We start from the raw sequence: 22,910 nt of genomic DNA on the forward strand, positions 1-22,910 counted from the left end.
TGTTGCTTGTTTGGCAGCCAATCGGGCAGCTTTACGCCTCCCAGCAACTAGGTATGGCTGTGATTGACCAGGTGTGTCCTCCTGTTGTCCACCTGGCCAGTAACAGCCATGCCTAGTTGCTAGAGGCATGAAGCTTCCTGACTGGCTTCTCTGCAGCCCATTAGGCTATATGTCCAGGTCAGGTTAGTGGTTAAGTTTGGGTCCTCACATTATTCCCGAGCAATAATTTTCTGTTTCTTTCAGCCCAAAAATATGCTAATTAGACAGTCAGGTGGGTGGTCTCTCGAAGTTTGCTGTAACTTAAGACCTTACATCTGACCGTAGACTTTATCATTAGCATATGAGGTTCTAAAAGTATTGTCCGTTGTTGCTCCTAGTTGCAACCAGTCAGTGGGTGCAAAGAGTTGGAGTTTGTGGAAGGGTCCAGTTTAGAAACATTTTGCCATTCCTAGTATTTCTAGAGAAGGCCGGAACATTGTATTCTGTAAAACTTTTGTTTAGCCTGTAGCCATCTATACTGACTGGATCATACACATACACCCTAGTATATTTGTTTAATTGGGGTGAGGGGAAGACAGGCTGTCACCAGACACCTCTGGCACCCACTTATCCAGTGACAGATGTGCAGAGGTGTATCTGCCACCAGGATGATGGATTGTATACCTAGCACACTGACATCTGCTCTTCTTTTAGCTTCTTATGCTCTTGTTTTTAAGAAAAAAGGCTTTAAAAGGTATGTAAATGAGACTGAGAGGCTCCAGGCTCCATTCACACCTATTTGCATACCATTGTAAAACAGGGGAGGGGAGATGCAGCAGTAGGGGTCAGTGTGCTTGGTTTACAATCCTTCATCCTGGTGGTAGATATCCTTTAATGTTAAAATGCACATGCTCTGAGAGCCAACAGGACTTTTCATCAGCAGATTAGTCCTGAAAGGATCAGATCAAGTTTTTTAGTTTTGGGCATTAAACCTTGCCAGTTTAAGGAGATGTTGCTTCAGATCAAGTGACAAATTCCCTTGAAGGTGTCCTGAAGTTTTTAGATTCACATTAGCCAACACAGTATATAGTGCAATGGGAAGATAATATAGTTTTTTCCTGGAAGTCCTCTATGTATGGGGGTAAAATCTTTATATGTACAAGATGTCAAACTTCGGAAATATGTAAAACATTCCTTGTATAAAGTCAGAATTACTTAGGTTTTTTTTCTTTTCTTACTAAGCAGTAAATGGATGGCACATTGCTTACCATTGCAATCTTTGCCAACTTCCTCTCTTACATTGATGGAAATGGCGATCTATAATGCATGGGCATTAATCCATTATTCAAACAGCACTTTCACATCAGCATTGCCTTCCTGTAGTCCGAAACACCAAGCAGTTTAGCAAAATTTTTGATTCGGCATGTTGTTTGTATTGGGGAAATCACCATATAGAAACATAATGAGGATTCTGTATGAAATAATACAGCATTTTTTTGTTCTTCAGATGACTGTAGTTTGGCGAGAAACTGGTTATTCCTAATGCTATCACTTTCAAGTCTTGTCTCAAGTGGATATAATGGTCGGCTGCGATGTTACTGTTAAATAATGTATAGACGTTCATGTATTGTTAATGTGGAGATCCATTTGGATTAGGGGAAACTGCAGCAGTTTTAGTTTAGTTTATCTACCCTCAGTTTTTTACTACATTGTTTGCTACCACATCCTTTTATACATAACTAGAGATGAGCGAGCACTAAAATGCTCGGGTACTCGTTATTCGAGACGAACTTTTCCCGATGCTCGAGTGCTCGTCTCGAATAACGAGCCCCATTGAAGTCAATGGGAGACTCGAGCATTTTTCAAGGGGACCAAGGCTCTGCACAGGGAAGCTTGGCCAAACACCTGGGAACCTCAGAAAAGGATGGAAACACCACGGAAATGGACAGGAAACAGCAGGGGCAGCATGCATGGATGCCTCTGAGGCTGCTTAAACGCACCATTATGCCAAAATTATGGGCAACAGCATGGCCATGACAGAGTGACAGAATGAAGCTAGATGGCATCTAAAACATCCAATAATTGACCCTGACACTATAGGGGACGGCATGCAGAGGCAGCGGCAGCAGGCTAGAGAGTGTTATGGCGACGTACCCTAAATGGACTCAGGCTTCAAACCAATGGGTGGCAGAGAGGAACCAAAGGAGGTGAGCAAGAAGCGCTCAAATAATATCGGTACATGATAAAAGTTTGCCAGTATATTTTGTGGATTACACAGCAGGGTGGCGACAAAGTTAACAACTTTGATGTGGAATCCATGAAAACAACCCAAATTTGTGCCTGACACACCTCGTTTGATAAGGGGACGATGTATGGAGGCAGCTATATGGACGACTTTTGGAGGTAGCAATGGAGACAACGTGTGGAGGCTGCTATGGAGACAATTTAATTTGGATAGTGCCTGTATGTGGCAGTCCAAAAAAGTTTTCAAACCAGAGGAGCAGGTAGGTGGCCCTCCAGAAAAATGAAATAGATTGAGTGCCTATATGTGGCAGTCCAAAAAAGTTTTCAAACCAGAGGAGCAGGTAGGTGGCCCTCCAGAAAAATTGAATAGATTGAGTGCCTGTATGTGGCACTCCCAAAAATTATTTAAAACAGAGGACCGGGTAGGTGGCCCTCCAGAAAAATTAAATGCATAAAGTACTATAGCTAGAGCCAGTGGGCCCTGTCAAAAAATAGCCAGTTTCCTCTGCTTTAGTGTACAAAGAGGAGGAGAAGGAGGAAAATGAGGAGGAGGAGGAGTGCATAAATTATTCAGGTTGAGCTTCCTTCACCTGGTGGAGATTGGAAATTATGAGAAATCCAGGCTTTATTCATCTTAATAAGCGTCAGCCTGTCAGCGCTGTCAGTCGACAGGCGTGTACGCTTATCGGTGATGATGCCACCAGCTGCACTGAAAACCTGCTCGGACAAGACGCTAGCGGCAGGGCAGGCAAGAACCTCCAAGGCGTACAGCGCCAGTTCGTGCCACATGTCCAGCTTTGAAACCCAGTAGTTGTAGGGAGCTGTGTGATCATTTAGGACGATGGTATGGTCAGCTACGTACTCCCTCACCATCTTTCTGTAAAGATCAGCCCTACTCTGCCGAGACTGGGGACAGGTGACAGTGTCTTGCTGGGGTGACATAAAGCTGGCAAAAGCCTTGTAAAGCGTACCCTTGCCAGTGCTGGACAAGCTGCCTGCTCGCCTACTCTCCCTCGCTACTTGTCCCGCAGAACTACGCACTCTGCCGCTAGCGCTGTCAGAAGGGAAATACTGTTTCAGCTTGTGCACCAGGGCCTGCTGGTATTCATGCATTCTCACACTCCTTTCCTCTCCAGGGATGAGAGTGGAAAGATTTTGCTTGTACTGTGGGTCCAGGAGAGTGAATACCCAGTAATCGGTGCTGGAATAAATTCTTTGAACGCGAGGGTCACGGGATAGGCAGCCTAGCATGAAATCTGCCATATGCGCCAGAGTCCCAACGCGCAAGAATTCACTCCCCTCACTGGCCTGACTGTCCATTTCCTCCTCCTCCAACTCCTCTTCTTCTGCCCATACACGCTGAACAGTGAAGGACTGAACAATGGTCCCCTCTTCTGTCTCGCCAACATTCTCCTCCTCTTCCTCCTCATCCTCCTCCACCTCCTCCGATATGTGCTGAGAAACAGACCTAAGGGTGCTTTGGCTATCAACAAGGGAATCTTCTTCCCCCGTCTCTTGTGACGAGCGCAAAGCTTCCGACTTCATGCTGACCAGAGAGTTTTTCAACAGGCCAAGCAGCGGGATGGTGAGGCTGATGATGGCGGCATCACCACTGACCATCTGTGTTGACTCCTCAAAGTTACTCAGCACCTGACAGATATCAGACATCCACGTCCACTCCTCATTGTAGACTTGAGGAAGCTGACTGACCTGACTACCAGTTCTGGTGGAAGTTGACATCTGGCAGTCTACAATCGCTCTGCGCTGCTGGTAAACTCTGGATAACATGGTTAATGTTGAATTCCACCTCGTGGGCACGTCGCACAACAGTCGGTGAGCGGGCAGTTGGAGGTGGCGCTGCGCTGCCCTGAGAGTGGCAGCATCTGTGCTGGACTTCCTGAAATGCGCACAGATGCGGCGCACCTTCGTGAGCAAATCTGACAGATTGGGGTATGTCTTGAGGAAACGCTGAACTATCAGATTTAACACATGGGCCAGGCATGGCACATGTGTCAGTCTGCCGAGTTGCAGAGCCGCCACCAGGTTACGGCCGTTGTCACACACAACCATGCCTGGCTTCAGGTTCAGCGGTGCCAGCCACAGATCAGTCTGCGCCGTGATGCCCTGTAATAGTTCTTGGGCGGTGTGCCTTTTATCGCCTAGGCTCAGCAGTTTGAGCACCGCCTGCTGTCGCTTAGCGACGGCACTGCTGCTGTGCCTAGAGCTAGCGACTGATGGCGCCATGCCCACGGATGGTAGTTCGGAGGAGGAGGTGGAGGAGGGGTGGGAGGAGGAGGAGGCATAGTAGGCCTTTGAGACCTGGACCGAGGTAGGCCCCGCAATCCTCGGCGTCGGCAGTATATGACCAGCCCCAGGGTCAGACTCGGTCCCAGCCTCCACCAAGTTAACCCAATGTGCTGTCAGCGATATATAGTGGCCCTGCCCGGCAGCACTCGTCCACGTGTCCGTGGTCAGGTGGACCTTGTCAGAAACGGCGTTGGTCAGGGCACGGATGATGTTGTCTGACACGTGCTGGTGCAGGACTGGGACGGCACATCAGGAAAAGTAGTGGCGGCTGGGGACCGAATACCGAGGGGCGGCCGCCGCCATGAGGTTGCGAAAGGCCTCGGTCTCTACTAGCCTATAGGGCAGCATCTCCAGGCTAAGCAATCTGGAGATGTGGACATTAAGGGCTTGGGCGTGCGGGTGGGTTGCACTATATTTTCTTTTCCGCTCCAGCGTCTGGGGTATGGAGAGCTGAACGCTGGTGGATGCTGTGGAGGATCGTGGAGGCAACGATGGGGTTTTTGTGCCAGGGTCCTGGGCAGGGGGCTGACTATCAGCTGACACAGGGGAAGGAGCAGTGGTGTGCACGGCCGGAGGTGAACGGGCTTGGTGCCACTGATTCGGGTGTTTAGCATTCATATGCCTGCGCATACTGGTGGTAGTTAAGCTAGTAGTGGTGGAACCCCTGCTGATCCTGGTTTGGCAAAGGTTGCACACCACAGTCCGTCGGTCATCCGGTGTTTCCTTAAAGAACCTCCAGACTTCTGAAAATCTAGCCCTGGCCGCGGGAGCCCTCGCCGCGGGAGCTTCACTACGTGACACATTTGGCGCTGATGCACCTGCTCTGGCCCTGCCTCTCCGTCTGGCCCCACCACTGCCTCTTCCAACCTGTTCTGCTATAGGACTCTCCTCCGTCTCAGAAGCACTGTGTTCACCCGGCCTCTCAACCCAGCTTGGGTCTGTCACCTCATCATCCTCCGATCCCTCAGTCTGCTCCCCCCTCGGACTTCCTGCCCTGACAACAACTTCACCACTGTCTGACAACCGTGTCTCCTCATCGTCGGACACCTCTTTACACACTTCTGCCACTACGTCAAGAAGGTCATCATCACCCACAGACTGCGACTGGTGGAAAACCTGGGCATCGGAAAATTGCTCAGCAGCAACTGGACAAGTGGTTTGTGACTGTGGGAAGGGTCCAGAAAACAGTTCCCTTGAGTATGCCGGTTCAAATGCCAAATTTTCCTGGGGGGGAGGAGGCTGAGGTGCAGGAGCTGGAGGAGTGCCGATTTCGGTGACATGGGTGGACTGCGTGGAAGACTGACTGGTGGACAAATTGCTCGAAGCATTGTCGGCAATCCACGACATCACCTGTTCGCACTGTTCTGGCCTCAACAGTGCTCTACCACGAGTCCCAGTAACTTCAGACATGATGAACCTAGGGAGTGTAGCTCTGCGGCGTTCCCCTGCTCCCTCATCAGCAGGTGGTGTCTCACCCCGCCCAGGACCACGGCCTCTGACCCCTGCAGTAGTTGGACGCCCACGTCCCCGCCCTCGTCCTCTACCCCTAGCCCTCGGGTTAAACATTTTGAAAATGAAAGTTATAACTTTAATTTTTTTTTTCCTTTTTTTTGTGTTTTTTAGTTTTTAAAACCAAACGATGCTATCCTATTGCTATGGCTATTTTCTAGCCAACTATGAAAGCACACTGCTATGCCAGATGAGATGACGCTGAGTTATGAAAAAATAAACGTAAAATAAAAAGTAAATGGCAGACTGTGCCTAATTGAAATCCAACCCCTAATAAATTATCCCACTTCGGTCTTTGCGATGGATATGTGTGTCACTAAGCGCTAAACACAGCGGTCGCAAGTCTCACTCCAAATTCCTCACAATTGGCTAGTATATGCACTGCAGCAAGGACAGCCACCAGCAGATCAACCAGAAATAAAATATATATAACGCTATTGTAGGCGTAAGTAAGCCGTTCGGATTCTCCTTTGGCTATTTTCTAGCCAAGTATGAAAGCACACTGATGAGATGACGCTGAGTTATGAAAAAATAAACGTAAAATAAAAAGTAAATGGCAGACTGTGCCTAATTGAAATCCAACCCCTAATAAATTTTCCCACTTTGGTGTTTGAGGTGGATATGTGTGTCACTAAGAGCTAAACACAACGGTAGCAAGTCCCCCTGCAAATTCCTCTCAATATGGTACTAGCTGCACTACTAGTGCCAGCAAGCCCAGCCACAAGCAAACAAAAAAAAAAAAGTATAACGTTATTGTAGCCCTAAGAAGGGCTGTTGGGTTCTTGTTGAATCACTCCTGCCTAACACTATTCTAATAGAACACCCTAACGCTTTCCCTGACCAGCAGCAGCTCTCTCCCTAGCGGCATCCAGACACAGAATGATCCGAGCAGCGCGGGCAGCGGCTAGTCTATCCCAGGGTCACCTGATCTGGCCAGCCAACCACTGCTATCGACGTGTAAGGGTACCACGTCATGCTGGGTGGAGTGCAGAGTCTCCTGGCTTGTGATTGGCTCTGTTTCTGGCCGCCAAAAAGCAAAACGGCGGGAGCTGCCATTTTCTCGAGCGGGCGAAGTATTCGTCCGAGCAACGAGCAGTTTCGAGTACGCTAATGCTCGAACGAGCATCAAGCTCGGACGAGTATGTTCGCTCATCTCTATACATAACCCATTAGATAAATTACATGGACCCTCTTAAGACCCGTCTATAATGTCTACTTAACATTTTGTTATATGCCAACAACTTCAGAGATTCTACTTGAATACCTATAGATCTGCACAGGGTTCTACGCTTGGTTCAACTGAACCATTATGAGAAATCTGAAAAGGCCTTGGGCTGCATTCATAAATCATTGCACTAAGCAGAATTTTTCAGTCAAGTGACCTTTTTCCATACCATCAGATTCTCTATATAGTCTTGTTTGTGCGTTCAGGCACACATAGGCGACCCTCGTGTGAGGATAATGTATTTCTAATGCCCAAGCCTGACATTTATTCGATTTTATCCAGTCAATCAAGTAATCCCCCAGATTCTGGTGATTATACTTTAGGCACTTCATTTCTTTCATAGTGTCATGACTTTTCTACTACCAGTAATCTCTGGGTACCGTTTGTCATTTTAGGATGTTTTAGGATGTTTTCAATGCATATACAATTTTAAAATGTAAAATAATTTTGGCACTTTGTAGGAGCTCTGATTGGTTGCTATGAGCAGCTTGAACAGTTTTGCTCTCAGACACTGATAAATCTCTTCCAAAGTGCCGCTTCTCCACTGTGTTTTACAAACGTTCCATTCAATAATATTCTGCATGTCGTCAGGATGAACACTTGACGTGCTGCTCCACACATTGAACTGGACTCCTGGTATCCAGATTGCTGACGGTCCTTTCTCCCAGACGCACTTATTGCACACTCATTGCACATACACTATACATACAGTGCAGTGTACCTCCCGACCACGGCTCACACTCACCGGGATAACAAACACAGACGGCTGCTGACACGCTCCGGGTCTCTCCGGCGTGACGCTGACCCGTATCAGCCTGCGCACTGCAGGGAATAATTGCATGGAAATTATTTTGGGGAGAAATGGTGCCTCATCATGCATCTATGACCTTTCTATCTGATACAAAAATGTTATGCCGCTGGCCATGAAACTGAAGCCGCAACCACTTCAGTCAGCCCATGACAAGTGATGCCTGGTATTGGAACCCGGAGGATCTGAAATTGACTGTCTATGATAAGAATAGGTTTCAATTTGTAAAACATGTACGGCACCAATAACCAAGTCTGCAGCACATTGTACATCAACTTTACTAAGTAACTTTCTTGGACGGTAGGAATAGTCAATAATATGAACTGAACTTTGGTCGGATGGCAGAGGCTGGAGTGTTCATGTCACTCTTGTAAAGATATTCCTTATTTTCCAAATGAGTAAATCAAACTGTCAGTTCATATTTCTCGCTTTGCCTTTTGCATAATTGGGCAGAAAAATGAAATCCATGGATCATAACCTAATTGTACCATGTTCTGTGACTGGTCGAATCAGCTGATGCCACCTCTGAGGGGTAAGGTAATTAGCCCCACAGAGACGGCGGCAAGGTCATAATTGGCGCTGGGGAGAGTCTATGGCATGATGAATATTCAGAGGAGCGTATATATGTAAATTTAAGCCTGCCTCAGAGATTAGTGTGTAATAACCGATTGGTGATGCTCTGTAATGTCACAGCTCGGTGCTCTGGCCAATGTAACATGTAACATTGTTTGATCTTGGGATATAATCCTGTATTATATTAAAACCATAACAGATAAGTATATCTTACATGACTGTTTCTCCCTTTTCTCTGCTGCTCTCTGATGTTCAGCCAAAAGTGATGTTTGATGTCAGACTAATGCAGCATGTAGATTAGGAGAAGCTTTATTGTGTTGTATGCTCACCAGGGATGGACAACCTTCAGGTCTCCAGCTGTTGGAGATGTGACTTCACCAACTGGGATGCCCAGGGTCCCAAAAGGTTTATTTGCATTATTTGACATTCAAAATAGGTGAAAATGAGTTTATTATAACAAGATTATGCATTTACAGGAGACAAAATTATCTCATCATTAAGAGGAACGTCTAAGGGAGAAATTCACCATGATATATAAAAGAACCCAGAGAAATCCCAGACCTTCCTCCATGAATTTTTCTTTTCTTTGATCATATTTTGTTTTACAAATGTTTCTTTTCTCTTATCATACTTTGTTTTACATTACAATTAAAATTAGAATAAATATATTATAAAAATGGGGGTTTTTAAAGTTATTTTTAAGTGTTGAGACGTGTCTCCTCACCACTTTGTGATAAGGTGATGGACAACTGGGAGAGGAGGTGCCTCCATTTGTCTGCGATAGTTTGCTGAGCTGCACTAGCTGGCGACCATCTCAAAGTGAAGCAGATTAGCAGGAGTTTCAAGGAAATGTATCATCAAAATTTAACAAGATTAATGTGTAACTTGCCTCTTGCTCTGGGCACAATGATTTTGGTAGTATATTTATGGTCCAAAAAACAACCTCAGCTCTTTGGCTTCACAGGCGGTTACAAACCAACTGCTCCCTCTGCACTGCCTCCTTGCAGTAGAGGATCATAATTTGGGCGATTTGGGTGGTAGCTTATGGCCTGTGGCTTCAAGGCGGCCATGGCCACCCAAAATCCCAGCCAAGTTTGATACTGCCCTCTGTAGAGCACCTCCAGACCTGAGATCCCTAACCTGATACACACAGGAGACCTTCCAGGACTGCAGAAATGAAAGGTGACAGAAGAAACCTCCTGCCTTTCCTAAGAAGTTTGGTTCTGGTAAGATTAAATAACAAAGCCTTAAAAAAGAATAGATTTGTAGGGGGACTCACAATTTTTATTCAGCCCAGGCCCATGGCAGTCTTCCACCCTCCCCTCCTTCTGCCGACGTCACTCCTTCGATGAACCCAACTAGAGCAATATTCTGGTCAGTGTCCATGCATTAGTATTTGTAAACCAAAACCAATGAATCTTGCATGGAAAATCTTTAAAGGGAACCTTAGTATAGCTCGTATACGTGGGATTCAAGCCAATGGGTACCCGAATTTGAATCTCTTGAATTCCGCCACTAAACCATAAACCCCAGCTTTAAGGGAGCCTCCTAGCAGTTAACAGGACCCAAACCTACTGACTGCTTTCTGCATGACGCATAAAAACATTGTGGGTTACTATTCTTGTTTTCTTTTATTATACATCTCTAGGTTTCATGTTCCTTTAGTCACATTTCCGTTTGTACTTTTCCATAATAAGGGTTAAAAAAAACAAAACATAAATTGTACCTATTATCTAGTGTTGATTTCCAGGAAGCAGAGAGCCTACTAAAATGCAAAAGCCCTAAAAATTCTCCAACTCCAAATAAGGCAATAAGAATAAATCCCTAGATCAGCATCTCTTCATCTGACGTTTAGAATACATCTGTGACTTTATTTCTTCTAAGAAAGATGTTCAGTCTATTTTAGAGGTTTTCATGACTCGCCATGGCATCCTGGGACAAAGTTTGATAATCTATGTGCTCTTACAGTGAAGAACCTCAATGAAGTTGGACTTGATTCTCTCTTGATGTAGTATATTTTTTTACGATTTGAAGCCGATCTATAAAATGGTGATCTCTTTACTGTACATTGATACATTTTGACATATTGATTAGATTGCTCCTATATCGAGACACTACAGCAGAACCCTTTAACTTGGACAATCTCTAGGACCAATCTGTCACTCTCTAGAACCAGTGTGGAAAGGCTTATAGGGCCCCACAATATAAATAGGCCCCAAGTGAACCATACCAGCTACTTAGCATGGAGCCCTATCATCTTTGTAAAATCTATGGCCCCAACCACTAAAATAGGCAATTTATATGAGACTTTATGTGTACCTTTTTGTGCTTAATCCCATGTCATAGGAGTCAGCCATATGTCTCTACATAAATTTCTTATTTTTAGTTGAAGGGTTACTTTATACTGCATCAGATGTGACATTTGCTGATTACAGAGAGAAACATTTATTGCCTCTAGCTCTTTTTGGTTTGCAGGGAAGGAAGTTTATGTCTCCTAAAATCTTATCACAGAAATAAGGGTTTTCTTGTCTGTTCCACATTGCTTGTGATAATGTCCGGTTTGGTAATCTACTACCACATGGTCACTTTCCCAGCATTTGTGTCTTTTTTAATTTTTCCACATTTTATGTTTTTGTTACTTTCCATGTTCTTTTAGTTCAATGTGGTCTCTATGGTACAGGATCAGACTACTAGATGCGCATGCAGAGTTGAGCTAGTGTGTGTAATGATTTTCTACCAGGCCCTGAGCTCCAAGGTGACTCTACTATCTGTCGTTTCATATTGATTTCAGTATAATATGCTCTAGATAACATGGCATTGCGTTCTGTGCCGTTTCAAGAATTTACGCACTTGTCATTAACTGATATTGACTCTTGGATCTTGAAAGTAAAGATGGCATGTTGGTAAATACCACTGGGCTTTTATAGTATCACAAAGATTAGGACTGGCTCCAGATCTGTGTTATGCCTTATAATAATCTTTATTTATATAGCACCATCATATTACGCAGCACTTTACAAATGCCTTAAGCGATACTAGGATCTGTCTTCCCCACTTTTGGCTTCATGAAAATGTTATCCCAGATTGCTATGAGCCCTGCCAAGCTGATGGCTAAGGGCATCTGCCCAGGTTTGACTTGTGCTAAGGACAACTCTGATACAGATTACCATCTTGATCCACTTTTTCTTACCCTAACTGCACATGAACATGTGCTTTATTGGGCCACAAAAAATTCTTCAGGCCCATAGGTCTGCTCACTTCGATGACAGTAGAAAATTCCTGCCCCATTGTTTGCAGCTCAGACAGTCTACTCAAGCCATGGAATCCATGGGTGAGCGTGTGAACCCTTAGAAATGAATTTGTCTGTGTCCTATGTGTTGAGTTACTGGGTAGCAATGCTGGTGTACAGAAAGCCTTATTGGTACAAAAAAAATGGTATATTCCATGTACAGAACCCTATTTTGTTAGACCTCAGGGAAGTACACACCTAGAATATTCCCAACATTCTAGCAGCTATGTAGTCTTTGAACCGTTTTCACCAGATTGGGCATATAATAGAAGTCAATGAAAAAAAACCAACACATCACTCTGTTGAAATACTGAAAAAACATATGTGGATGGAGGTTTTTCAAAGCCAATCATTGGTTTGGTTAGACTGCTTTAAGGCATTATTCTTTTGCTGAGGAAAATCCAGAGGCTACATTCACATGCAAAAGTGTCTGCCATGTTTTGGCAGACAAATTGGTTCGAGTGTCGAAAGCTGAAGCATATGCAGCATCTCGGTCCAGTTCGGCTGTACCGGGTTCGGGTTGGTTGGTTAATCCTACAGACCAAGTTTCTTTTAGAATTGGTCACTTAGTGTATCATTAAAGGAAACCCACCACTTCCGATGGGGGGTATAAGCAGCAAATGCCGTGCAACAGCTCAGGGTGAGTTGGTGCCGGCGCTTACTTTCGTTATGTTTTTAAACCGATACAAAGCGTTTAAACGTTTTATTAATCTTTATATACAAGTACCTTCATTGCACTGTCGTCCGCGCGGTGCAGCCACTTCGTATATAAAGATTAATAAAACGTTTAAATGCTTTATATCGGTTTAAAAACATAATGAAAGTAAGCGCCGGCACCAACTCACCCTGAGCTGGTGCACGGCATTTGCTGCTTATACCCCCCATCGGAAGTGGTGGGTTTCCATTAAGGCTACATTCACACAATGTATGCCTGCCGTACTGTAGTACGGCGGGCATACATTGGCGCAGGGGATGAGCACTCTGTGTGTGTGAACAGAACTGCTGATTCTGATGGTATCTGCATTTCTTGGAATGGCACCATAGCAGTCGCACATAGCGATTCCTTGCGGTATATATGCAGGTACTCGTTCCTAATGTCAGGAAGAGTTAAATGGTCTGAGGCGAGGTTGTGTTCCAAGCTGTCATCCCAATTGTTAGTGTTGTCCGTAATTCATGTTAGACAAATGCCTTCAAGCCAGTTTTCTGCGTAACAAGATAAAGATGTCCCCGTTTCATTAACAATGGAAAAAATGACATCCGGCATCCTTTAGTAATTAGCATAGTATAATGTTGGATGATTAAACAAATGGGAAAAGCTGCGGAATTCACCATGAAAACGCATCTGGATCTGTTAATGGGATCGCTGTCAGATGGCGCCCAGTCATTTGCATGCAGGTACCTACTGACCAGCCTACACTTCAGCCTTCTATTGTGTTCATGATGATACCCCAGGGAGGATGAGCCGGCTCTTGTTTGTATTTTATCGCCTACTGAGTCTATGGAAATAATTTGGGATTCCATTAACTATTTATGTGCTAACTGCAGTTTTTATGGAAGCTCTTGCTGAACTGTGTTTCTATATCTTATGTAGTATTGATTGTTGAGATATTGTGTAGTTTTATTATATTTGGGAGAAAATGTAAAAGGGCACTTACATTTTGGGAAACAATATTTCATTTGTGTAGCTTTTACATCTTTGTAGCTTTTAAGTCTCCGTTTGTGGGGATAAATAGATTTCATTCCCATTAATGAATGTGAAAGGAGGCTCCAAATCTGTGTCGAAAATCAACGCCCCTGTTGATTTCAACATGACCCATTTTCAGCCGAATTCTGAATTAAATTAGTGAATAAATTGAAGGAAAATTGTGTTTAGGATTAATTTCTAATGCAGAATACTCAGACTAACGTATAACTATGTAAAAGCTGGGTCCCCATGTTCAGGGAATGCAAACATTTATTAAAAAAAAAAAAAAAACACAGCAAAAACGCATAAAAAGTATGCACCTTCTGTTACTGCTCACTCTTTTGTTCCTCACCCCCCATTTTCTTGTTATATAAGTTAACTTATTACAGTTTGCATATATTTCCTACCTGATGGTTATGGCAGCTTCAGGCTAGAAGGTCACACCCGTCTGTACACCTGTACAGATCATATTCTCTCACACACACCTGCCAAAACGGTTGCTTTCTGTGTCCCATCTGTCAGTTTATTTACATACATTTTGGCGCTATTCACACATTGAGGTCGCCATGAAAAGGCTGTTAACAGACTAGACCTAAGTGCAGTGATAGCTAACCTATAACACACGTGTTAGGGGTGACACGTCAAGATGTCATTTTTCTAGAAGTGACACACCATCCAAATTGTATGCTTGTTTTCTTTACAAATTTTGACACAGCAAACTTAAAAGGTAAGGCATCACTGCCCCGGTGGCTTTGGCTGATGTGTAAGGGTGAGCTCAAACAATGTGGTTTGATGGAGATAAAATTGCACCAGAAAAACTAATGTGGTTTTGAAGCATTTTTGAATTTTTAGAATTTTGAGTTTGATTGGAACATCTGGAGGAAAGCCGCCGAATGTCTCTGACAACGCCCATGAGTTTTCCTGCTAGTGATATCTAACCACTGAGCCACTATGAGCCTCCAGTAAGTTGATTGCATGTCTAAGGGCCAGTTCACACTTGCTTTTGGACTTCTGCTATAAACTTGCATAACAAAAATTGTATTAACAGTAGAGTAACAGATTTGTTAAAATATCCATTGAGGTCAAAGGACATTTCACGGCTCCCGCCAGGGTCCATTTGCGTTAAATGGTACAGAAAATGCAGAACTACTTTTTTGGTCTAAAATAACGGCAACAGAAGAGATGCAAATGGACCCTACCGGAAGCCATTGAAATTCCATTGAAATCAATAGACGTTTTAACTGATTTTTTAGTCTTCCAATAATATAATTTTTGTATTACTTATTGTGTTGACTTAAAAGGTGTATATTAAAGGTAATATCCAGCCCCTACAATGTTCCCCCTTTCCAATGCCAAACTTGGTAATACTCCCTGAAACTATCGCTTCTGTTCCACTGCTTCCTAAGTCGTCCAGTATATTTAAAAAAGTTTCTTTCCTAGGATTTATTGAGCTCTTTATTACATTTTGGGCAAATGAATGAGCAGATTCCGAATGAAAATGAAACGCAATGGCTGAACTTGAATTTCTGCTTCCCAGTAATAATGTATGGTCTTTTTTTTTCCCCCTTCAGGATTGCTTAGGTAGGAGTGACGCTGAAGACTCCCAGTCATGGCTCCAAGGAAGAGGAGTAACCGTGGAATCTCCTTCATCTTCTGCTGTTTTCGAAGCAATGAGCATCCAGAGATCACATACCGGTTACGAAATGACAGCAATTTTGCGCTGCAGTCAATGGAGCCAGCATTGCCCATCCCCCCAGTTGAGGAGCTTGATACGATGTTTGCAGAGTTGGTGGTAAGTGACACTGCTACAGTAAATGGTCCTGAAATACATGTGTATTGAGATGAATGAGGATTACATGGGTGAAGGTCCTTCTCAGTCTTACATTTGGTGGGTGGTTTGGATAAACATGTGCCCTTTAAAAGGTTTGCGCCAAACCACCTTATAGGTCACTACTGTATAGGGGCTAAATATATAACTGTGAGGGTGGGTCACTGCTGATGAAACCCCCACCCATTCATGCAATTAGCAGGACATGGGATTGCAAGTTTCCCTGATCTGCTCTGGACATCTGCAACCCGGAAGTCTAGAGCTGATCGGGGGAACTTGTGGTCCCCCGTCGTGCTGATTTAAGGGTTCCAGATGAGACACCCCACAATCATGTATTTATCTCTTATCCTGTAGATAGTGGATAAATATTGATGACATAACCCCAATTTGTAATATTTATGGCTGTATTTTGTACTGTCCTGTTAGCTGGTGACTTAAAGCGGCATAGTGTCACAATGCACCCCTAAGGTCATAAAAGGCTGTGCACTACTGATACAGGTCTTCTTGATATTGCACAGTTACATTCCTAGCATTATAGTAAGACAGCAGTTCAGGCATATTTTTTAAGGATATCATATGTTTAAGATTCAGAGCTGCGTTCTCCATCTCATTAAGACCATGTTGTATTCTGCGTAGTGTCCTGATGCACCCAAAAGCCGCTCTAAGAACCTTGGCGCAGTGTTATTGATGCTGTCTGTGATTTTAGGCTGAGATAACTGAAATGTATCACTCTATTATTCTTTGTAACCTCAGCAAAATCCTGCACCAAATGATTTACATCCACGAAAACCCACATAAAAGGCTCTAAAATTAGACTCTTCTTTCTATTTCTATATATGACATTGGAAAATGAAGACTTTGCTGTAATGTGTGATTTTATTCATGAAGCAGTCAGCTCAGGATGAACAGATCACTTCTTGAATAATGCACAAGGCCTCATTCACACATGGACTGGCTTTGTTCCATACTTTTTTTTTTTTTTTAGTAATTTTTAATAGCCTTTCATAAAACTGCAGTAAAACGGCACATGTGATTGAGCCTGTATAACCTGATTTCTTGAGATATCTTGATACAACTTGTGCCAAGTTATTTTCCCCCCCATCATTAATATACATTTATAACCTGACTGCACAGCATATATATATATATTTGGCGTCTAGAGTCATAATTGTCCAGATTATTGATATCGATTGGATAATAAGACCTGTGTAGGCGGCTCCACGTGGTTTGTTCTCAGGATGGGTCTGTTCTACAGACGAAGCGTTTGGAATGGATTCAGGAGTCTGATCACTTACTGTTTACTCTGCTGCCCGGGAATAATGAGTCGGCCAGCGCGGCATCCTGTAATATAACACATGGACAGCGCTTCCTTATTTACATGGCACAGAAAATGTGCCTGCTGAAAGGAGCGTTGTGTTCCTCAAACTGATAGGCCTCAGTGTTTGCTTAGCATTTACATTCTTCTATTTGCTTTCACGGTTTATTTTTAGCTTGTTGTGAAGTTTTGCAAATTTTGAACAACTAATGATTTTGGTTTTACCGGCATTGGGGAATTTCATAAAAGAAAATGTTGATTTCTTGTGCTTCCTGCATTCATAGGCAGTGAACAACGGGTCTATAGTCATTCGCTTGTGGCCCTTGTGTCATTGAAGTGTGAGGTTAGGTACATTCACACAGCAATGACAGGGAAGGAATAGGACCTGCTCCAAAATTTATGGCTTGGACAGGTGGCTCATATACGGAGCCGGGGAAACTGTCCATGTGAATGAGCCCATAGATATATATGGGGATGTGTGTGAGCATTGAGAGAACCATTAGCACACGGCCCAAAATACCAAATGTGGGCATGAGCCCCTATCATAATTCCATAATATGGAGCATTAAGCCTAGCATTACCCGTGTAAGGTCAAAGAAAGTCTCATGGACTACTTCTTTGTCACTATGCCATTTAAAGTTTGCGATTTTGGCTGTAAATCGCCAAATCCCAAGCATATAGGAGTGTTGGATATTTTGTTACCCTTGTGCCATGGCCACAACCCCATTATCAGATGATATGACACAGTATGACATGATCTTTTTGTCATCTTGTAGCCCTAGAATAAGCATTCAGTATGCTACTATATCTTCCGTGAAGAATATTTAATGTTGTCCCATAGAATGTGGTAATAATTTTTCAGTCATGGTTACCATATAAACTTTGTGAGAAAAAATATCCTCTCTGTGCCGGTGGAATATATTGGAAGTTCCATATTATGGCTTTTTAAAACTTGTTTGTAACCATTTTATTCTTTGGTCATGTTCATGATGACTCAATTATATAAGAATTGACTCCACTATTGGGATACGGCTGAAGACACTGGTGCGCTGGAGATTATCAGCAGGATATTATAGGTGACATAGTGGGGCAAATTTACTTACCCGCTCCTGTCACAATCCCCGATCCGGACAGTCCGACGAAGATGAAGTCCGGCGCGATTCACATAGCTCGTGCGCCCAATTTCCTGCATGTCTCGCTTCCCCCGCTGAGGTCTGCCGGAGTTCCCCTTCTTCTTCCCGGTGCTTGTAAGTGCATGTCTTGCGACACAAATTGCTTTGTTAAATCCCGAGCGTTGTCCGTATCCGGCGGATTGTCTGTTGGCCCGCCCCCCGATTTGTGGCGAAGCACCAAAATCCGATCAAGTGCGCCAAAAACCCTTTCTAAATGCGGCGCACATCAGAAATCGTCGGGTATTCTGACGATAGTGCGGATCGCGGACCCTTAGTAAATGAGCCACAGTGTGTTTTGCACAATGTGTTTGGTTCTTTGATATGTAATGTGTATGATTACTCACTGTCTCACATGATAGACCACCATCTAATTTTCTATTCTATTCATATTGTACTCAATATGACTTGTAAGCGTGTCTTATTGATGTAGTTTACAGCATTACAATTTTATTTTGTACTCTCCAAATCGAAAAAGTGCCCCCTTGGGTATACTCCCACAGTCGTAATCTCCTAAATGTTTTTTCAGATGCGCTGAAAATGGGTCATTGTGTATATTTGTTTGTGATTTGTTATTATTACTCCTCCTGCCATGTGGTTTTTCTTATACGGTTTTCTGTTTAATGTTCTATCACAGTGTGGTCCATTCACGGATTTATACAGACCTATAATCCGCCAAAATAAGAGTGCAGCACTCTGTGCCCTTGGAGTAAGCCCCAGTTAAAGGGGTTTTTCTACTTAGGACAATTATCCACTATGTTCCACTATAAAAGCATAGGTGGTCTCTGACCTCTGTGTAGGACGTCTTCTGCTTTTGAGTGGAGTAATAAGATCATCACATAGTCCTGGTAGGGGGGATAAGGTGATATTGGGTGGGAAGGCCTAAGCTTCCTTGGCCCACATCGATACTCAACTGAATCCTTTTCTTCTGGATAGAGTCGTCTAGTATTAATTTGCATCAGAATAGCAAGATCAGCCTCCAGCTGGGAAATACACATTCATCACAAGCCATGGTTCATCATCACCTTAATATCCTCAAATATGGAATATATATTTACAGTGATGTAAGTTTATAATATGTATGCGTGCGATCCTGGTGATTATAGCTATTTTAGAGCTGTTTTCCATTGTTTTCTCTTTTTGTAGTTTTTTTCGGGACTAAGAATTACTTTATAAATGAGTAGTTATACTTAAATTAAGAACAGGGTGACCTGGTAGTCATTCTGTGCTATACCCAGGGATAGGTACTGGGCAACATAACCATGGTTTTAGCCATGCAATGAAATACATATTTGGATAAGGCGATTGAAGCGGAACCAGAGTTGTTAAGATACTACGTTGGTTGGACATTGGATTGGGTGTAACGCTAGTATCTGATGAACTGACAAGGTTTTGGAAGAAAGGTCTATGTTGTTTTCCATAGATTCTCGGGTAGCTACATTTAAGTTATTCATGACATAAAAAAAATCTGACCCATCCACACCACAACCAGTTTTTACCCCTCCTAATTCTAGAAAAGTAAAAAAAAGGAATCTTGGCAAACCCTTAGTAGTTGATATGTGGTTATGGTGGGGCCAGATGTAGTGGTTGTTTTGTGGCTACAATACCTTGTATTAATACACGTGGTCACAGCTTGCTAAAATTTTTTGTAATAAAGTTTATTGCCTGCCCATTATCAATAACCACAACATTGTGCAGGATTACCAGGGTTCAGGTTAACTTAACCACTGCAGATTTTTATGGTTTAGCATAGAAACTGTTGTAGTCACTTCTAGATGTATGGTATGTATAAGCCTTCCCCCCCTCCATACTACTCTGTGGGACAGACTCCATGGTATATGATGTAGTGCCAATGACTAAATCCACAGAAGAGGAGATGACTTGTTAATTAGTATATCCTGTGACCCAAGCGGCCTGTCCCTATGACCACAGCACTGACTGAGAACGGATAGGAAATCGAGAGCTGTATGGGAGGAAGGAGACATCACTCGCACATCCTCTTCACTATACATTGACTAACTTGTCACAAGGGAACACCAACAATACACACGGGGCACAAAATGCAACACAGCAGATTAGAGCGGGCACTGATGTCATTTACTAGGGTCACTCACTGGTTCCTGTTGCTTTTTTCCCCTTTATAATTTATTGCTGTGATAATGACTTGTCTGCACACAAAAACTTTTAGTTCTGTAGCTCACAGAACCACAAACTTGAAAGATAAGACTTGAAGTCCTATCTTTAATATGATACCAAAAGCATGTTTCTAGGTACTACAGAATTGTTGATAGACATGTCTGAAGTGATACTCCCTCTCCAGCCTCTAAAAGTGACTCCTCTCCTGCAGTACATGACTTTTTATTTTAATTCTGCAATATAAATAGACAAAGGGAGGCTCAAACTGGTTAAAAAAAGATGGAAAGGATTTTGGAGATGGAGAACCTCTCTTACCTTGATGCACAGCCATACATACCACAAGAAATAATATCTCCTGTATATAACTAGTGGCTCAAAAGAGAAAAAAATATATAATATGCAAATAGATAATACCAGGTATAACATGTCTAGCAACAGGTTGGGGCTACAGAGTAACCAAATACCCTGCACCATGAGTGTACTGATCCCAATGCGTAGTTAGTTCACTATAATATTAACTAGGAGTCACAGTGTATAGTAGATTCCTGAAGTCCTAGAGAAAAGTAAATAGAAATCACACCCTATATATTTTTTATACAATGTAACTGTAAACTTCTACGTTAATAAATATCATCCAAAAAACCAATACAATAAAGGTCACATGGCACTAAACATGAAGTGATAGATCAAAATACAAATGTGGAAAGAAAATAAGAAAGCAAAACTTGTGGCATGATCAGGGGAGGAAGCAGCCAGGGCCCGCAGTGTCTGGGGGCCCTGTTACCCGACCTGACACTAAAGAATGGAAGATCTGCATATATATATAATATATATTCTGCATATTGTACAGCATGATATGTATATACTCTGTATATATGTGATGTGTGTATGTGCTGTATGTGTGTAAGAGTGTATAAATGTGTGTGTATGAGTAAAGGAGTGTATATATATATATATATATATATATATATATATATATATATATATATATATATATATATATATATATATATATATATGTGTGTGTAATCTGTGTATTTTTCTTAGTGGGAAGGGGACCCCATTCTCAAGTGTAATATGGGGCCCTGCCTCTCCTAGTTACACCCCTGGGCATGATAAACATTAGCAGGAGAAAAAACTTCTGACCCTCAACACACGTTTCACCTGCTAAGGTCAGGAGGGGGGGGGGGGGTCTACCTGGGGCGGCTGGCTATGATTTGGGTCCCTTTTAAGCTGTAGGTGATTGTTTTACTCTTTAATTGCAAGGTTTGGGAACCTAAGCGGGCCAGTTTTATTTTGGGCTGTTGCGTCTGGTGGTACATGGAGTTGTTTGATGATAATTTATATCTATCCCCTTTGCTGTAAAGAGCCACTGATGACATTATTCTAACTTCAAAAGGGCAGTGCTGCGCCCAGGCATCTGCTGCTAATTTATGTGGCAATGAAAGCCGAGCCGCTTCAGAACTTAGCGCAGGTAATGAAATATTAAGAGCGGCCTGTTTCATGTTTACCTGCCATGTGCAAGGGAGGAGCGCTGCCGGGAAATGAGACCGATTCAAAGTGTTGGGTGTCAAAGGCTTCGTCTCCTTCAGTCATGTGGATAACTCTCACAGGGGCCATGACTGTGTAAGGTTTGAGGGGATTTCCACCCAAAATTAGAAATTGTTGATGTATCTAGACATGCACATTAGATTCATGGTATTGACATCCATTCAGACATAGAAGTTAATAATGTTTTAATTATTTAATGATTTGGTATGAATGAATGAATTGGTAAACCAAACCTCAGATTCCAGTTCCCACATACATGGGGCATGTTTAAAGAAAATTTACCACCAATATCCATCATGATAAACCAGGGACACATACTCATAGATCCAGGCACCAGGATTGTAGTAATCATCTTATGTTTTATCCATGGCCTCCTTCTAAAACATACTTTTTAAATTCGGGGTAATAGGCTTTTACAATGACCATAACATGTCTCACCCAAATCAGATTTAGAGCTTTGAAAGGTGTGCATTTGTCTGGGGTAGGGCATTCCAGAGAATTGGTGCAGCTTGGGAGAAGTCCTGGAGACTTGAGTGGGAGGTTTTAAATAAAGAAAAGAATAATCTTCATTCACAGGAGGATTGAAGAGCTAGGATTGGGCAGTAGACTGAGATGAGAGAGTAGTAGGTAGGTACAGTACTGTTCAGAGCTTTGTAGATGAGGGTGATTAGCTTAAATTTTATCAGAAGACAAGAGGCAACTAGTGCAGTGACTGGCACAGAGTAGAGGCATAGATGGAACATCTACATTGATAAGTCGGTTTTAATGCAGTCAGACATGATATAGACTGTGGATTTTGGGATAACCTCAAAAATCTACTTAAAGGAAACCTACCATTTGATTCATACTTTATAAAGCAGCGTCACTGACTGAATCCACTCGACATCCTGATGCAGGTGCTGCAGGGGGTGTCACCAGAGCCCCTCCAGGATCCTGCGGCAAAGGCAATAATTACACAAAGCACTTGAAGCTCATTAGCATATTATTTTTTAGGAAAACAAGACCATAAATAAGGAGTACAGGGTGAGATCCTGCAGGGATTCAGTCGGTGACACCCTTTTATAAGATCAGAGACTGTAGATTTGGTTCAACCCTTCCCTACTCACAATTATCAATGTAGGCCGCTTATTGCACTACTTCATTTTTGTGGCCTAGTGTGCATATTATTGAGCGATTGCTAATTTCTTTTTTTTTTCTCTTATTTTTTGTATATTTTATAAGGCATTATGTACTGACATTGTCGGCTTATGTCACACAGTTTCATGGTTAATATTTAGTGGTAAATTAAGCGTA

The 22,910-nt window shown here is 42.9% G+C and overlaps 1 protein-coding gene across 5 annotated transcripts in view; it reads left to right on the forward strand.

The window, feature by feature from the left end:
• The window catches only part of DAAM1 (dishevelled associated activator of morphogenesis 1), a 144,739-nt gene that overhangs the window by 62,044 nt on the left and 59,785 nt on the right, over positions 1–22,910 (forward strand). For all 5 annotated transcript variants that reach the window (XR_011848841.1, XM_072115781.1, XM_072115784.1 and 2 more), the window contains one exon: positions 15,190–15,410. Coding sequence is in view for 4 of the 5 variants with exons in the window: in XM_072115781.1 (XP_071971882.1) it covers positions 15,228–15,410 (183 nt within the window). In the remaining variant the exon portion in view is untranslated. The remainder of the gene's footprint in view (positions 1–15,189; positions 15,411–22,910) is intronic.

The sequence above is a fragment of the Engystomops pustulosus genome, chromosome 7 (genome assembly GCF_040894005.1).
Source record: "Engystomops pustulosus chromosome 7, aEngPut4.maternal, whole genome shotgun sequence".
In the NCBI taxonomy this organism is placed as follows: domain Eukaryota; kingdom Metazoa; phylum Chordata; class Amphibia; order Anura; family Leptodactylidae; genus Engystomops; species Engystomops pustulosus.